Genomic DNA, 19,288 nt, shown 5'->3' with positions numbered 1-19,288 from the left:
TATGGTAATAGTTTTTGATTGGTTGGAGTTTAGCGTCCTTTTCATTACTGAGGCTGTATGAGACATGGACTTAAAATTTAAAGTGGAATCCGAATCTCCGTAATACGTTTAAATTTCAAGGCCCTCCCACTAAGTATTGAACCCGGGACGCCATACACCAATAACATATTTTGATCTCCGTGATTTTCTAGTTGAAACCTTATCTTAGCTTTGTATGTAATGTCATTAATGTCTGAAATGAAAAAACACACGTAATGTGAATTTAGGAAGTGTCTTGATTTAAACTGTTTTTCTCTAGCCGATATTCCTGAGAATGGTGTTAAAGTTCGTAATGCTGTGTAGAGTAAGGTAAGGTTTCAGGTGCTGATTGAATTTCGCAGTCACTTTTACCGCATTTTCTCTATAGTGATATTCTTCTTCAATGCTCGGCGATCCCTGGCACTTAAGGCTTTTCTTCCGTTCACTTCTATTAATACTTTTCGCTGATGTTTTGCCATGATTTCTGTAAGCAGTCACTACCTTGGACACCGTTCCTCATGACACACCTACAGACTGGCCACCTGTAGATGCATTTACGCCACCTAACTATACTGATACTTGGATGTCTCCTAATTTGTATCCCCATCGGCTTCCCACTTCAATACACGCCTCCGTTCCACCCACATGATATACTACAGGTGATCACCTAACCTATGATAAACAAAATCTTCGAAACTGCTTGCGTAGGAGTTTGAAACTGTGTACAAACTTTCTCTTCAAACTCATAAGCGTTAGATAAACAAAGGAGGGAAACGGGAGCTTGAACTTTTTCTAAGTGTTTGTTAGATTTACGAACTGGTTGATATAGTAAATTGAAAGTTGTTCAAATATACCTATTAAACCTTGGTTAGGAGTAAACGGAGTTCTACGAAATGAGAATACTAAGATGGGGGAGGGGGAGTTACGAAGATATTTTTCACTATTCATAAGGTCACTGAAACTGTTAGCTGGAGAAACTGGGAAATATGTACAGATTATTCTTGAATTAAGACTTGAGTTTTACGAAGTATGACCTCTATATGTGCGACAGGACTTGGAAATTTTCTTACCCCTCATCAGAACTCTGAAGCCATTTGCGTAGTAAATTTAAGTCCTGTAGAAGTTGTTTATACGGGGTAGTAAGATAATGCACAAACTGGAGGAAATCATAGTACATATGGAATTAAGCAAAAAGTATCTACATGGGTCGACTGAAGCACAGTTTGCACATAAGAAGTGTTGATGAACCGAAGAAGATACTGATATAATGCCAAATATCTCGTGAACACGAAACATATTTGTGTCGGATCTAAAGATTGCACAGAAAGTCATACCTGACAAATGCAATGGCGTAGATATGGGAGCGGAGTAGTCAATAAGCAACGGCAATCCTAAAGGTATGTAGATTCTCCATCTATCTATAGAGACCCCCTTTGCTCAGGTTTTTCAGTAGATACTCTATTTTTGACAAAAACTTTAACTTCCCTTTACTTCCACCCACTTCGGATAAGTATTTCAAAAAACCCTTTCTTATCACTTGCTTCCATAACAAAATGACTTTATTTCCGAATTTCACGTTTCTAGCTACTTGTATGGTAGTATGGCGTAGGCGTTAATGAGTGGAGAATCATTTGTACTCTTGCATATAATAGTGTATTTTATCGTACCAGGAGAAAACTGAACTGCTATGACCACTATTTACATTCTTTTATGTTTGTCTACGTATTACTTTTTATATAGCTTGACGGTAATTACTATATTATGTATAATTTCTCGCCTTTTGTTGTTTTTACTAACTGTGTTGTTATTGATGTAATGTGTTATTCTAGTGTATGAAATTGACGAACGCGTTTAATGCAGTTGATTTTACATATTTTCAGATGAGCCCATAGGGTATGTACAACTCATTTGTTGGATTTTCGATTTCGTCGGCTCGATTATTCAGCTGCCAGCTTTTCGTAAGAAATTAACTCCTATGCTAGGAAATGTGATGTATTACTTAATCCAGTGTATGAAAGTTACCGAATATCAGGTTTGTTACGCAATGGTTCATATGTAGTGTGAATGTTCGAGAACCGACCTCAGGAGTGGAATGTGTGTGTGGTGAGAAAGCGGACTTAGCATAGCGGTTAGCGCACTGACATAGTATGCCGGCGACCTGGGTTCGGTTCTCAATCCAATCACACTTTCTTACTATGATTTTTTAAAATTATTATTATTGTTACGCAGTAACTCAAATATCTAATGTTGAAAGATACATGGTTATGGCAATAATTTATCTCTCTTCGACAGTTCTGTATCAAACTTTATTTCAACATGGTAGGACTTTATTTATTTATTTTCTACTAGCAGCGTTCACCCCGCTTCGCTGCGGTCACCCCGGAACGCAATAAACTTTGTTACTTAGATAATTTTTACTTTTTCGCTTTCAAGTGATATGATAAAAACCATAGAAGATTGCAGTAAATGTTAACATTATATCGCCTGTCATTTATGTTAACCCGCCCTGCTTCGCTGCGGTCACCCCGGAACGCAATAAACGTTGTTACTTAGATAATTTTTACTTTTTCGCTTTCAAGTGATATGATAAAAACCATAGTAGATTGCAGTAAATGTTAACATTATATCGCCTGTCATTTATGTTAACCCACCGAGTGACACGGTCATGCGGGTTGCATATAAATACGTTTATTTTTACCTATGATGAACTAACAAAGGATTTGTACGTTATGGACACTTGAATGGTCAATTATCTCAAGACACTGGTAATTAAAAATTAAAGTGATATGATAAAAACCATCTAGGGTCCAAATCCTAATAACCCCCCAAAAATGAAAGAAATTGGTTCAGCCGTATTAGCGTGATGAGGGAACAAAGGATTTGTGCGTTCTCTTTTATATATAAGACTAGCAGCGTTCACCCCGCTTCGCTGCGGTCACCCCGGAACGCAATAAACTTTGTTACTTAGATAATTTTTACTTTTTCGCTTTCAAGTGATATGATAAAAACCATAGAAGATTGCAGTAAATGTTAACATTATATCGCCTGTCATTTATGTTAACCCGCCCCGCTTCGCTGCGGTCACCCCGGAACGCAATAAACTTTGTTACTTAGATAATTTTTACTTTTTCGCTTTCAAATTGCAGTAAATCTTAACATTATAGCGTCTGTCATTTATGTTAACCCGCCGAGTGACACGGTCATGCGGGTTGCATATAAATACGTTTATTTTTATACCTATGATGAACTAACAAAGGATTTGTACGTTATGGACACTTGAATGGTCAATTATCTCAAGACACTGGTAATTAAAAATTAAAGTGATATGATAAAAACCATCTAGGGTCCAAATCCTAATAACCTCCCAAAAATGAAAGAAATTGGTTCAGCCGTATTAGCGTGATGAGCTAACAAAGGATTTGTGCGTTCTCTTTTATATAATAGATTTTGACTTCTAATACTCCCGTGCTAGGTAATGGCCCCGCGTAGCGTAGTCGCCACGCTCTCGCCTTTGGTGCGAGTGGTCCCGGGCTTGATTCCCAGTGGGGACACTCGGTCGAAAAAGCGTAAAAGCTTTCTCAGGTCAGCTATCCTGAATGATATTTTTCTCACTCATATCATACAAATGCCGGGATGGTACCTAACATAATGGTCAGTGGCCGCTTCTTTCCTTCCTATTCCTTCTTTAATTCCCCGGATATTGTATTCGCCGAGGGACGTTATCCTTCGTATGCAACGGACTAGCACGGCCGTGGACGCCGAAAACTCATAAATCTACTTCCTAATTCTAATCCTAATGAGGTACTAGTAGAGAACCAAACATTTGCTGCTTTCATTCACAACAGTGAGAAGCTTTTCTGTTAAAAATATGTGGGGTCTAAGAATAATCTTGTATCTTGAGACATTTTTGACAATACATTTTAAGTTAGCAAATTTGTGGATTTCATTTTAAAGCATTTCTAGCTTTAAGCTATAGCAAAAACGTTATAATTGACTATGTATTTATAATTTCTAGTAGTGTTCTCTAGAGTTTACATGAGCCTAGGAAAGTCCAAGGATAATAAATTTCATGGGTTGTTATTGAAGTTTTCGCACAACTATACAATTTTACTTTACACTATAGACAGGTATTATTAAAACGTAATTTTCTTAGTGTAGAGTTGTGTGTAATAATACTATTGCTTACTTTTACCTACCGGTCAACACTGACTGATTTCCGTTAGTCAAAGAAATATGAGTAATATTGGAGCTGGATTTCGATTTTATTTCTTATTGTGAAATTCATTTAATTCATATTTAGTTTTTCAGTTGCACAGCTTACATATATGCATTGTTTCTGTGAAATCCTTTTATCCGTTAGAAATATTCTGAACTATCGAAGTCAGTTTTACTGTGAAATGTTGGGAAAAGGTAATGATTAGTCTAATACAGACATTTCGAATGAAACTTCCTCTTGAGAGAGCCATATTTTAACTTTTTGGGGCGAATTAATATTAAAAATATTAAAAGAACTGTAAAGGGACACGCAACAAGTGAATTATCTTTTGTATCTTAGAACTGTTTAAGCTTACATTTAACAAATTATGTTGTCAGTGTAACAAATAGAGCTATTGAGTTACTGGTCACAAGAGGCTGTAAGAAATGAAGTTATGACTAAAGTTGTGCCGTGAAAGGTCACACAGTATGTTTGATAATCCAGCAACTGAAAAACATGACGGTGTACATTGAAAATAGGGAAATTATTTTTTTATTTTCTTTTGTTGGTGTAAATTAGTAAGTTCGAAGACGGAGAGATATTTCAAAATCGTTGGTAATTTCTAAATTTCCACGCACTGCTTACTCATAAATATTAATATTTCAGTTTGTTGGCTGGTGTACAGATATAGGACTATTTGTAGAGCACCTTGAGGATAATGCCGGTAAGGATAGTTGCTTACGAACTGGAGCTAAAGATTTACTTGGGGTGAGTAAAGTTACAGAATATTCGTTAGTAAATAAAAGAACATTATAAGAATTCACTGTACGATTTTATTATTGTTCTTATTTGTACGACATGTAGACAAAAAGTGAATGGGATAAGTCGATAATGAGACTCGAACTAACTGAACTAAAATAGCTTTTGTAAACAATAGGGAATTAATACAAGTTTTATTTCACACTTATTTTGTGGTTGTGACATTACACTATATCTATCTGTTTCGTTTGTTATAGTCCTGAGATTCGGAGGCTTTTTCATTAAATGTTAAACCAAATGGCTTATGACGGTAATCTCTGAAGTACCGACGTGACGTATAGATGGCGGTTGTTTAAAAAACATTACTATGGTCGAAAGTACCAACCTTATAAAACTTAAGTTTGAAGGCGATACGTTGTTTAATATTTGTTTGGCAGCCATCAATAGGGAACGCTCTCAGTGAATTTGTAAACATGGAAAAAATAGGTCATCGTTATGTGTATTCTCATTTCGAAGGTCTCAGTCCAACCAATATCAAACCCGAGCCGGATTCTGTTCTGAGAGTGTCTGCTTCTTCCTTTATAACAACAAAATATTGGATGACAGTTTAAACTATGCCGTACGAGCTGCAAAGACAAACATCTGAGTGGTCGACCAAATGAGGTGACCACGCCAAAGAAAATTTACAAAATGGTATTGGATGACCGTCGACTGAAACTGCGCGAGCTAGCAAGCATGCTAGGCATTTCAAAAAGTGCTATACGTCGTATATAGATTGAAAATTAGGTCATGAAAAAGCTGTGCGCCTTGATGGGGTGCCGTATTTGCTCACAGTGAAATAAAAAGAGTGTCGTGAAGATGTTTCACAGCAAATGAAGCCGGTTTTTGCGTCTACTCATAACCAACGGTGGAACATGTGTTCATCACTTCACACCTGAGACGAAGGAACAGTCAAAACAATGGAATGAAAGGGAAGAATCGGCTCCAAAGGAGGCAAAGACAGTTTTATCTGCTGACGGGATCATGGCGTCAGCTTTTAGGGATGAGCATGGGATAATTTTCATTATCATCAGAAGGGAAACAATTAACGGCGAGTATTACGCAAACTTATTGCAGTGTTTGAGTGATGAAATCAAGGAAGAAGAAAAAAAACTGCTGCATTTGACAAAAAATGTTGTTTCATGAACACAATGCACCAGTTCACACATCCGCTATAGAGATTTTCCAAGTTCAAAATATGTAACGTTCGAATTGCATCCTAATGCACCATATTCTCCAGATTTAACCCCCTCGGATTATTTTTCTTTCCAACTTGAAAAACGGCACGGTGGTAAAAGATTTGCCAGCAATGAAGAGATGAAGTTTGCAGTTAATAGCTATTTTGAGGAGCTCGATGGTTCTCGCTATAAACAGGGTATCGAAGCTATTGAACATCGCTGGGAAAAGTGTATCGAGCTAAAAGAAGACTATGTTAAGAAACAAAGATATTTTTCCCATTTTTTGCATTTTCTTTGTTAGGTCGGGAATTTTGGGACTACCCTCGTATTTCATGTAGTTTGAAACATCTGAAGTTCCATTCTTTCCTTTCTTTCGTTCTTGAAGATAATTTATTAAATTTCATTTATCTATATAGTTATGATTTCAAGTACTGAGTTGTATTCGTAGAATACTGAAATACATTTATGATAAGATTTGCACTTACAGCACACAGAGAGTGCAAACGCTTAAAATATACTTACTTAAAAAATCTCTCATTATGTTTTAGAATTTAATATGGCTGTAGTCGTACGCTATCAAGATTTAACGCAAGACAAAGAAAGAAAGAGAAAGAACAAAATGTATCATTGAAAACCATAGGCGTCTGTTAAAACGGCTTACAGAAATCCAGCTATGTTTTTAGCAGTATATTCTTTGTAAAAGTCCGTAGAGAATATCCTTCTCTTTTTAATCTTTATTCCCGGTTTTGAACGTCAATATTTTCGTGATCGACGCGCAGCCAAAGTAGAAAATGTTAAAAGTAATGACAAGAGGATATTTAGGGCAAGTTTTTTGTTCGTTCATTATACAGTAGTTTGATATTTATTCCAAAGGGTGAATTTAGAGTGAATGAGAATATTTATTTAATGCATATCTTATGTTATATCTGAAATTTCGTATGTATTCAGACATACACACACAAAACACGGAAACCTATGTATTTTGGATTCCACATTAAGCTGTAAGTCCAGGTCTCTTACAATCTCGATGTTGAAAGAAACTCAAAACTCCAATGCAGTCAATCAGTCAAGTGTTTGGGGATGAATTTCTCTCAGGCTTGTTTCAATTAGTAATAAGTTTAAAAATAATCCTCATTATTTAACTTTATGTACGGATTTTCACTGTAGGTGACAGAAATATATAATTTTGTATTTGCTTTATCGTTGAAGGATGTGGACGAAGTTCTAATACAAATTATACTTTCAGTTTTGGATTGTATTGACCGTTTTGTAACAACGTTAAAATTTTATTGCAGATAATTTGTAAAGAAATGGGTGAAACAAGTCTTTATGCGCTAGATGAAGCTATAGACACGCATTCGCGAGAATCGGAACAACAACGCCAACAACAAAATATATATTGGTGGAAGACTGATGAAGCTTGTTTGTGTGCTTTGGCAGCAGTTAGAGATAAAGTGAAAACGAAAGCTAAAAACAACTTTCCTGTGCGAATGGATATCCTGACGAAAGATTTTGACCGTGCAGGTAACTTTTTACATACACTAGCTAATACTTAATTAGCGAATGTCAACAACAATATTCCTGAAATATGTGCGTGGAGGACACAAACAAACGTACTTTGCATTAAGTGTCCTCTCTCAATTTGATACTTGGGCTGAATAAAACTAGCTAGGGTTAATACAGGGTTCCTACTGGTCAGGGAAAATGTTGCAGGTCAGGAAAGTTCAGGGGAGAGGACTGGAAATCAGGGAAAGTCAGGGAATATTTATAAAAGATATTTTTTTCAACATTAATTGTACACCTATTTTACCTTAGCCAACTATTATAATACCTATTTATGGGAGGTAAGTTGAATGTATAGTCGAGACGTTCTATTGGTCCCCGACCGGCTTCCTTTGTACTCCAGCAGAAAATTTACCCTAACCGCCTTCATAAATAACACTCCAAATAAGCCATAAACAGCACGTGTTCGGTGTCGAAGTAATAGTTGTTGCCATCGCTAAACTTTTGTTATCAATGGATACATTATATAATAATCACAATAATAATAATAATAATAATAATAATAATAATAATAATAATAATAAAACACAACAATCATTAAAGAAATTCAGTATAATAGTATGAACAGGGGCGGTCAAGGACGGGGGGAGAACAGGGGCGAACTACTTAACATGTTAGGTTCGTACAAGCGTTATCGTTATGGAAGTTACATAATATTAACAATATGCTATATTTAAGAGTAATATAAGCACATTTCATGAAACTAATGATTGCTTTCTTTTTTCTCTTCATTACAACATATCCAAATTGAATTCAAATTAAATGAAATATTTCAGTTTAACGTCCCATAACTGTGCACTTCAAGCTAAAGGAGACGGAAGGAGGAGGATGCAATGAAAACAAAAGTAACGAAAAATTAGATAAAGACTGCGAAGATAAGACTGCGATTAGATAAGATAAGACTGCGAAGACTGCAAAGACTAAAGATAAAACTGCGAAGACTACTGAAGAATCAGTAAGCAGGAGGGTGAAAATTGCAACATCGCTTTCTCTTTCAGCAGGTCAACTGGCAGGCCACTCTCAACAGGAAGGACATGTTCAATTATCCCTCCCATGTAACAAAGAAACACGCGGTTTCCTTCAATGGTGTTCCGCTTCCTTTGTAGCCGCCTGGGGACGATTTGAGCGATTTTACTATACGTATGAGGAATTGATTCCTATTTGTCTCTATAGAATAAATGTTCTCATATGTAAATATTCACCGTTATTTTAGGGTTTTCAAAACTAGAAACAAATTGACGTTTGGAAAAGCACGTGGTACGCTGTTGCCACTTCGTGCGCATCCCGATGAGTCCTCGGCGAAACTGTCTTGAGAGTCTTAACGAAAATCTCTAAATATTGGTTTGTTTGGATGAATGAAAGGATATGTTTGTCATCCCAATTTGTGCATGCTGGGAAGGGGGGAAGGCTGTATATATATATATATATATATATATATATATATATATATATATATATATGTATGTGAATGAATGAATGAATGAAACAAACAAACAAACAAACAAAGAGAAATAAGATCTTGCTTGTGATTGGAAAGAAAGTAGTGTTTTTTAATACGTTTTTTTTTTAAAAACAGTAGAACATTTTTAAAAATGTTTGAGGAAAAAATAAATTATAAGGCACTTCTGAATGTCCGAGTTCATGTGGAATTTGGGGCTGGGAGGATATACATTTGTTAGAAATTTGTCTACAAATATTTACAAATAAATGATCTTGGTTCCGCTTGATTGTGAAATTTCAGTACCGAGGCTATGTGAGGGTGAGATGGGATTACTGCCTGTTGGAGGGGCCGCGGTGGCTTAGTGGTAGAGCGTTCACCTCTGGTGCTTGTTGTCCCGGGTTCGATCCCAGCCCCCGCCAAGTGAACTTTGTGGTGGACAAACACCGTGTGCGTGGGTTTCCTCGGGGTTCTCCCGTTTCCTCCCACTTTCTTCATTCCACCATTTCATTCATTACTCATCATCACCGTCTCCTTTAGCCTAACCGGCATAACCGTGGGACGTAAAACTCAAAGATTTCATTTCATTTTTACTGCCTGTTGGATCAGAACCTTGCGAGGCAAGTGGCTCACCGAGAATCGAACTTAGAAACTGCGTGTATAAAAAAAAACTATGATCATTAGCGTCTTGGCTGCGAAGAAACAAGTTTCATTTCTAACTTGTTTGAGTTTAGCGTTCAATTTCGCGAGTATATATTACTTGTGGCTCCACACAGTTCAACCGCATTCTAAAATACAAACCACATCCTGTCTTTCGGGAGGCGAACCCTCGATCTCACACTAAAGACAAAAAAAGCGCGTCACAAAGTAATATATTGAATGTACAATGTTCGTAAATGTTTATTACTATTGATTTTTCGGGTAAAAAACTAAAATTCAGAAATAAGGTTGATGCTTGAAGCTAACCGTCTATCCCATTACAGTGATGAATATATATAAGACGAAGGAATGTATTCAAATCATTACCATAAACCGTAATTATATAAAATTTTGTTTCCAGTATCTATGAAGAGGAAATTATTAATACACTGAGTAAACCTGCTTGTAAGAAACAAGTATTTCACAGTCGATACCCTGCCCCCATCCCCGGGGGCGGGAGGGGGTCAGCTCTGAAATCTTAAATAAGAACCCCCATTTTTTATTGCATATTTTGATTCTCTGTGGGAAAAAAACGTAACTTTTGTATTGAACATTATTTTCTTTGCGTGATAGATGGCGCTGTACTTCACAAAAATCAAAATGGCTTACAAACTTAAAAATGAAACATTTAAACTATTTTGGGGAATACCTGGAAAACTATAAATCAGATTTTTAAAAAAGTTATAACAAGTTGTTTGTCTCGAAGGTACCACACTCGGCCCCCTGCCCTCACCCCCGGGGGTGGAAGGGGGTCAACTTTGAAATCTTAAATAGGAACTCCATTTTTTATTGCATATTCGGATTCTCCGTGAAAAAAAAAACGTAACTTTTGTATTGAACATTCTTTTCGTTGCGTGATAGATGGCGTTGTAATCGACAAAAAATCAAAATTGGGTAAACACCATCAGGGATGTGCACGAGTCGAGCTATGAGTTCTGAGCCGAGTCACTCACTGTTTATGGACTCGAGTTTCGAGTCGAGTCGAGTCTCATAAATGGCTTGCTCGTTCAGCTCGTTTTAACTCGTTTTCAAATCATTGCCTGATTAGACTGCAAAGCGAAAGTCATGAGAAATGTAAGCAGTAATGTGGAATACTTTTTATGTTGCTCACGAGAGGAGACACTGGTCGCATTTAGTCTTGTCTCGATAACAAGACGAGACGGGATTTTTATAACGACCTTAGTTCGGTTCGGCACAACTGAGCTGATGGCTCGAGCCAGCTTGCTTGGGGTGAGCCATCGGCTCGAGCTGGATCGTTTGGGATGAGCCATTCCCTCGTTTGGTTCAAGTGAGCCAAGAGCTCGAGCAGGCTCAGTTGGGTGAACTGCTGGGTCGGCATATTTTTCGGTTCGACTCGTTAGTGAATGATTTGTGAGCAAAGCTGCTCGAGCCGTTGATAAGCCTAAGCCCGGGCCGAGCAGTTTTGAACATGTTTGGCCAGCCTTCTAATAACTTCTAACGGTTTTTGTCTCGAGCCGGAATACTTGCTCCTGTGGAACTCAAACCAAGAACCTTCTGAACGATGTCCTTGCCTCCTAGGCTTCACGACTATCGAGGTCGGCAAACAAGTAGTTTCTAGTATTGAAATACAAACCGCCTATCTTTCATATTTATACACTGTGTTTTAATAATAATAATAATAATAATAATAATAATAATAATAATAATATGTAGTAGTAGTATCATTGATAATAATTATATTATCTATGTAGGATACTTGAAGAGCATACTTGAAACTACACACAGGATTTGGCTCGTTTTGGGTCGACCCAGCTCTAAACTCGACCCGAATTCGAGTCGAGTTGGAGGGAATTTTTCTAGTTGAGTTCCCGAGTTGAGCTCAAAGATGTCTGTTTCGAGTTTCACAGAAAACTCGCTTGAACTTGCTGGTGCCCATCCCTAAACACTGTTGACAAATGATAAGAAAGTGTTCCAAATGGTGACTATTTTCTACGATATATTCTTTATCATTAAAATTACCGTCTATGAAGCAAGGACTGCGATCATGCCTCGCATTCCATGGTCAGACTCGCTGTATATGTAACATTTGCAGTGTGTATTGCAGAAAATGGTCATTATTTCGAACATTTGTTCCAGTAAGCAATGGAGATGTGTGAGAAGGAAGGAGACTACTAAAACAAGCACCGCGATAGTGAGAGGCAAGATGACTCACCTGAAACAAGCATCTCGGTGGTGAGAGGCAAGGGAACTCACATTAAAAAAGCATCGCGAAGAGAACAAATTACTACGTCCACGTCGTTGTTCCTGGGGAACGCTAAAACTAGATTTTAATACACTGATAAAAACAAACCATTAATGTTTCCAACTGCTGTCCATTTAAGTGACATCTGTGGCAGAAATTACACCAACAATGTAGTCAAAGTAATGTATTAAGTTTTGGAGGATCAAGTGTTTTTGCTATAAAACACTAGTTTCTCATTACAGATTTTAAAATAACTGCATTTCTGAGCTCCTGAGATGGTAGTGGGGGAATCAACGATGGTGTTATTTGATAGCATTTGCGAAGATATCAAAAGTATTAATTTTCATAATCTTGTGTGTATTTCTTGAGATATTATTTTTCAACTGTTTGTAACCCATTTTGACTGCCGATTACAGTGCCATCTACCACGCAACGAAAATATATTCAATACAAAACTTAAGTTTTTTTTTTTTTTTTCATGGAGAATCTGAATATACTATTAAAAATAGGGATATTAAGATTTCAAAGTTGACCACCCTCCCGCTCTCAGGGGATGGGGCAGGGGTCGAGTGTGGTATCATTGGGTTTCCCCCTTCAAGACGAACAACATTTTTGAAATCCGATTTGTAGTTTTCCAGATATTTCCAAAAACTGTTTTAAATGCCTCACCCGGTATAATAAGAGATCTCACATATACAAATATAATTACAGGATTGTATACGAAGATAATAATCGAATGCACATGAATATAAACAATTAAACTGAATGCAAAAATTACTTCCACACGGAAAAAAGAAAGAAAGACTAAAATAGCTTCTTTCTTTCTGAAACACGTGTTTACTAGCAGCAACATTGAAATGTTAAGGTCTGTTGTAAGGAAAAACCTCCACCCACTGTTACTAAAAGGACATTTACGATTTGACCGCAATAACTATGTGACGTAGGTTCCCTTCTTTAAAACAAATTTGCACATGTTTTTGAGCTGTCAGTTTGTTTCTAGTTTTGAAAGCACTTTTATTCCTTATTTTATGTCAACATCATCCGACACCTGTCATGAGAGTCAGGGAATTTCCTGCCAAAGGTCAGGGAAATAAATTTCTCCTGATTAGTAGGTCATTGTGCTATTTGGCACTTGGGAGGCCATCCTGATCAGTAGGAACCCTGCAATATTATTTTGATGAAGTTTAGGTAATGATTATTATGGATATCAGATTTTCCTAATAAGGTGCTACGAAGCATCTGCTTTTGTAAAACAAGGTGTCCAGAAATTATCTTTAGTTTCAAACGTTCACAACTCTTTAATGGACAAAGATTTTTACATTCGGCCCTTTGCAGTGAATAGTGCAACTTAAAGTTTACGTACAAAGTTCATTAGTACACCTCAATATGTGCAGTGTTCGTGGCCCTAAGCACATATAGTCTGTACTCAATTTCCTGCCACGTACGCTCTAACATCTCGTGTGTGACAGTGTTAAGAGCGGCTTTAATGCGGGTTTTTAAGTCAGCTATGCCAGTAACCGGTGTACGGTAAACACTATCCTTCACAAAACCTCACAGAAAAAAGTCGAGGGGTGTAATGTCTGGTGACCTCGGTGACCATGGAATGGAGCCACCCGATCCAATCATCAGTTGGAAAAGGTATCGTCTATATAATCACGGACTGCTGCGAACCAGTGTGGTGGAGCACCATCCTGCTGGAACACAACATGGCTGCAAATCCTCTAACTGCGGAATGGCGAATAATTGAAGCATGCCGAGATAGCTGACACCAGTAACTGTTGGCTCGGCGAAGAAAAAGGCCCAGTGATTCGGTTGTGCTTAGACCACACCAGACATTAATCTTTGGGCTCTCTCTCTCAAGTTCCAGCGTTTCGTGTGGGTTTTCTGAACCCCAGATTTGTATGTTATGATGGTTTAACTTGCGCGACACATGAAATATTGCCTCATCGCTAAAGCACACCCGTTTCGAAAACCCTGCATCTTCATCGATAGGTTGTAACATGTCTGTTGCAAACTCAACCCGTTTGGGTTTGTCGTTAGATAACAATTCCTGCAACAACTGTGCCTTATACGCATAGAGACGCAGCCGTTTGTGAAGCACCATGTGTACGGTAGACCTGGGTATTTGCAGTTGTCTAGCGGCTGAACGGATTGATTTTTTCGGACTGTCCACGAATGCTGTACGTACCTGCTCAACTCGTTCATCACTTGTGCTGGGTCGTCCTTTCTTATGCAACACAGAACCTCCTGTCATGAAGCTGGTACGCCGTGCACAGTTGGTGAGTCGGGATGATGGCTCCCTGTGAAATTGTGTACGGAAGTTCCGTTGGACTGTGTGAAAGATTTCTCTCTGAACCATGCCACACACTGTGCTTTGTCCACATGCTCACTTACAACTAGCTAACCTAAAACTATAAAATAGATTGAAAAACTGAGTTGCCCGATTCATCGCAAATAAATCGAATGTAAATATCTTTTTCCATTATAAAGCTATTAGCGTTCGAAATTGTAAAGATAATTTTTGGACACCCTGTATACTGTACCTTTCTATATAGCTTCTACTTCTCACAGCAAATTTCAAGGGTACTTGTGCTGTTTTCTGACGCTTTCTTAAGTGCAAGATGCGTAGGTTCTAGTTGTCATGTTATAATCTATTCAGTACCATCCACATTTAAAAACTGTATCTAATACGATGAAAATTGAGTTTACTACCCTTTGTTTCACAGGAAAGTCCTAGCGTATACAAATGATCAACAACAGGATTTACTGTATTTCAGAGGATATTCGAAGCTGTTGCAATAATGTTTTCAGCAGGGGTTTCGTTTGTGGGTTACCCCTTAGTGGGAAACAAGATTCGTCTTTGCCACTTTACTTTGTATGTCATCTTGAGGAATCAGTGTTAGAATAACCCCATTATAGACAAGTTGATCTTTCACATAAATTTTCACTGAATGCTGCATATGTTAACACATTATTATTTTTGCAATCAATAAATTTGGTTATTTATTAAAACACGGTACATTATCATATTTATGTGTAATATCGAGAACAAATGTTGTTAAAAAATTATTTTTCTTTAAGTCGTTTAAGCAGGTTTTTAAATTTTCAGCCACCTCTCAGGTTCGTGGAAACGTCTGAAAATTAGCGTCAAAAATAATTTATCTTGATAACTTGAAGCAAAGGGGTAGTGTTCTATTAGCAGTAAATGATTTTTTTTTCTGTAGAACATTCAATATAGTATGAATATAATACACTGCTATATAAATTACTATAACTTAATTTTTATTAGCTTTAAACGAGAATTGTATTGTGCAACACTTTTTTCCCCTGCTTTGTTTCAGAGGTGTGGCATCCATTCTTAGTAGGATGTCGATTGTGGGCTGCCAGCCGTTACGCATCGGAGCTATCGCAGGAGATGACATCAATGATTAGTCAGTATATAGTGCTGTATTTGCAAAACGACTGTCATCTAGCATTGAAGATCTGCGCTGTTAGGTAAAATGATATAGTGATGTAATTATGTCATAGTTGTAAGAGGTAAAAACTGATATTAATAACTTAAAAAATAGTTTTAAAAAAGGTTTTCTTAAATATTTCGTACTAAAAAGAGTAAAAATTAACAAATTGCAGTAAAAAGTAGGAAATAATTGTTTTTAAGAAAGTTTCTTTAGCACAATTAAATACCACTTATGCATGAATAAAACGAAAAGCATGGGGAGCGCTCTGACATACAATAAATTTATAATATACTATCTGTAAGTACCCTCGCTGTCAGGTTGTAATTCAGAAATCGGATAAGAATAGGGGAAGAAGAAAGCTCTTGAAGAAATGTCCCCAAACCTTTTCTGTTGTCCAGGAATTTATCCTTTCTTGATATTATAAGCCCGCAAAAATATGTATTGTTGGTTGCGTACAGTCAAGACGTTCTTAGAAATAACCAGAAATGTGCATACATTTGGACCTTGGCAATCTCCGCACGAGCAGAAAATCGAATTATATATATATAAAACTTTGTACGCGACTACATCTGGTGAAAATCTATGTGTATACAGAATTGTGGTGGTTCTAGGCGATTCCTTTCTATGCGAAAATCTGATGACACACAGTAACCACATTTTTATGTGAAGTATAGAAGTATATGAGAGCGCTGCTCCTGCTTTCCGTTTTAGTTATACATAAATATAATTTATGTTGAAAACAGTAATTTTCTTGAAAACAATTATTTTGTGCTTTTTAGTGCAATTTATTTTATATTTTACTTTTTAGTTTGCTTTTTAAGGAAAGCTTAGTTTTTAAAAATATTTTTTAATCTTATGTTATTTTCTACTTTCTAGTCATAATTAAGTACATTTATTCCATTTCATATATTTATTATTTACATTTAATTTATCATTAGAAAAGACCGTTCTGTGCACGGCAAAAATAAGTTCTTGGAAATTATTTGAATTCCCCCTACACCTTAGTATATATATTTCAACAAAAGTGTAGTGATAGAAATCTATAAGATATACTCTGTTTTGACATACATTTGGAAACATTTTACCACTTAGAATACGCCCTTTAATCAAAGTGATATAATAAAAACCCAGCTTGAGATGGGTGCTAATTATCTTCCAAAAGTTACTTCAAACAGGTCAACCGCTTTCCCGACTTTGCAAACTATGAATTTGGGAGTATCACTATTCATCTCAGCGACCCCGAAAACTATGGATTCGACACTAACATGAGTCGTTTATGATTGTGTGCCACAGTTTTCTATCCCAACTTTCGGGGTGCTAGGGGTGTCTTGTCCCACAGCACACAGCATTTCTTCCAGATCTTAAGTCATGTGTACCAAGTTCAGTTGAAATTGCACCAGGTATTCCAGAATTAGCTGAAATACTGAAACACACACACACACACACACACATATATATATATATATATATATATATATATATATATATATATATATATATATATATATAACAAACGTCAAGAGGTGATTCCTGACACCGAGATAAGGGGAAAAAAAAGATCCTATTAACATGTTAGACTTCTAGCATATAACATTCTGTTAATAACTGTGGGCGATCTTTTTTACCTGCGCCTACCAACACGACCTGCCTCCTGGAACTTGCTATACAGCTGCGTGATGGAGAATTTGTTTCGAGCATCTGTTCCGTACTTCTCTGTGTAGGCCATCTGAACATAACTGCTGGTGCGGATGTACTCGTGTCACAATGAATATACGCTGTTGCAACGTACAACCTATGGCTACTCAGTTACGTACCGTAGCACCTATAGTGAAACAAAAATAATTATGAGATCCCTCACTGGATTGGGTAATTTTTTTTTGAACACGCTGCATTATATGAAAAAAGTTAAAAGTGACTATTCATCAACGTACTGTTACTATAGGTAGAAAGCTGAAATTCTTAAACTGAACGTGTTTCATCGTTTTCAAAATTTTGTTCACTTTAGGGGGGGGGGAGGAGGCAATTTCTATAATATTCTAATTTCCGAATTTATATTTATAAAGTGCAACATGTGAAAAAATAACGCTTAAGTTGGAGATCAGGAATTCAGTGAGGCAATTTCTAAAATATTCAAATTTACGATTCTTTAAGACAATGCGCATTGTGAGGATTCTTTTAAATTGAAGGTGTGAAAGTCGATATATCAGTTGTTAATTAAATTCGTATTTTTAAATTATGCATAAATGCTGATTCTCGTTACAAATTTTGCCTGGCAAATTTTGTATGAACTTAAAACAATTAGCGCAAACTGAATATTCCGTGAAGCAAAGTGGAGCAAATTAAATTATATTGTGAATGTAACAGCTGGTTCCTGTAGCTACTTATAACGCAGAAGTTATGAAATTTATCCAGAAATTGATTTCTGTGCTGTTCTTAATTCATTTTAAAATCTTGAAACTGACGCTGTTGAATACAATACAATTTAGAACGGGAAATTTATGAAAACATTAGTAATGTGCTCACTGTGAGTTAGTTCGTTTTTAATGAGAAAAAACTAAAATTACCGTAATCTAAATTTAAGATACGTAACGGAATAGCTATAATAAATAGAAATTTTTGTAGGGTATTCTAAATGGAAGAAATCAATATTCTGTAAAGTAAAAATTGTTGAGTACTCCCGTACTACGAAAAAGAGAGAGAACGACTGAGCTCCGCTCTCTTCTAGTGTCATCCTCCGTAACTCAAAGATCACTTCGCTGACAGGTTGAATTAGTACATGTTAAGAAGAAGGGAACATTGTGAAAGTTCGTAGAGATTCTTCTTCACTAATTTATACTATGTATAATTCTAATGCACATTAAAGATAATGAAATTTTTCTTCTAAATATTCATACTAAAATTTTTCTTATAAATATTCATTTATTTAGAGTAATGTGAATAGCAAGGAAGTTATTGGTGTCGATTAGTGTATTACAGGAGCCTAAATTAAACGAATTTTAATCATTTTGGTAATTATAGTGTGAAATTGAATTTAGAGTAGGAGGACTTTAAAGTTTTTAATGCATTAATTATTAATTAAGGTTGCAATCAAAATAGGTAACCAATGAAAATTAACCATAAGTTATGTAGAAGGATATTTTGAATAGAAGTTCATATGCATAAATTGAAGGTTTTATTTATTTATTTATTTATTTATTAAATTCGATTATACATTTTACTGATAGCTCTTTCAGATAAGTATTTTCCTGTATAGGTTGTTGATTTTTGTTATATGCATATCATCACTGTGCACGAGCTCATGCTGCTTTCTTCAAATATGATTAATCCTTAAATCCATGATTAACTGTTTTACTCTCAGAATTATGGGTACAAATACTTCCCTTCCGTGTAAGATGAATTTCTGTTTGTATTAAAAGAGTTAATTTATTTCAGAGCTGTTCTTGAGTTGGCACAATGGTGGAAATCCTGTAATGTCAGTAGGCAGGACTTTGCGCCACTCCTTCCGACAGTGATTGATGGTTTAATAAATTTGGCTTCGCATCCTTCGGCTGAGATTACGGTGATTATATTACAAGCGTTTAAAGAATTACTTCCGGTAAGTATATTTCCAACGTTTTGCTTTGTAATTGGTCATTTGTTTCAATAATCTGTTAAATTTGATAGTTGCAACAGTAGAAAACTTGTTCATTTTAAGCGAGCTAGAAAAACCATTAGTCTTTTATATCTGCAGTACAAGGA

General features: G+C 36.3%; 1 protein-coding gene across 2 annotated transcripts in view; it reads left to right on the top strand.

Moving 5' to 3' along the window:
• Positions 1-19,288, top strand: part of Ipo9 (Importin 9) — a 132,573-nt gene that overhangs the window by 43,730 nt on the left and 69,555 nt on the right. For both annotated transcript variants that reach the window (XM_081762244.1, XM_081762243.1), the window contains exons 7-11: positions 1,899-2,050; positions 4,880-4,981; positions 7,485-7,713; positions 15,434-15,587; positions 18,983-19,145. In XM_081762244.1, the coding sequence (XP_081618370.1) occupies positions 1,899-2,050; positions 4,880-4,981; positions 7,485-7,713; positions 15,434-15,587; positions 18,983-19,145 (800 nt within the window). The remainder of the gene's footprint in view (positions 1-1,898; positions 2,051-4,879; positions 4,982-7,484; positions 7,714-15,433; positions 15,588-18,982; positions 19,146-19,288) is intronic.

The sequence above is a fragment of the Thermobia domestica genome, chromosome 6 (genome assembly GCF_964235325.1).
Source record: "Thermobia domestica chromosome 6, izTheDome1.hap1.1, whole genome shotgun sequence".
NCBI lineage: Eukaryota > Metazoa > Arthropoda > Insecta > Zygentoma > Lepismatidae > Thermobia > Thermobia domestica.
The sequence above is the reverse complement of the archived record's forward strand: the minus strand, read 5'-3'. Positions and strand labels throughout refer to the sequence as shown.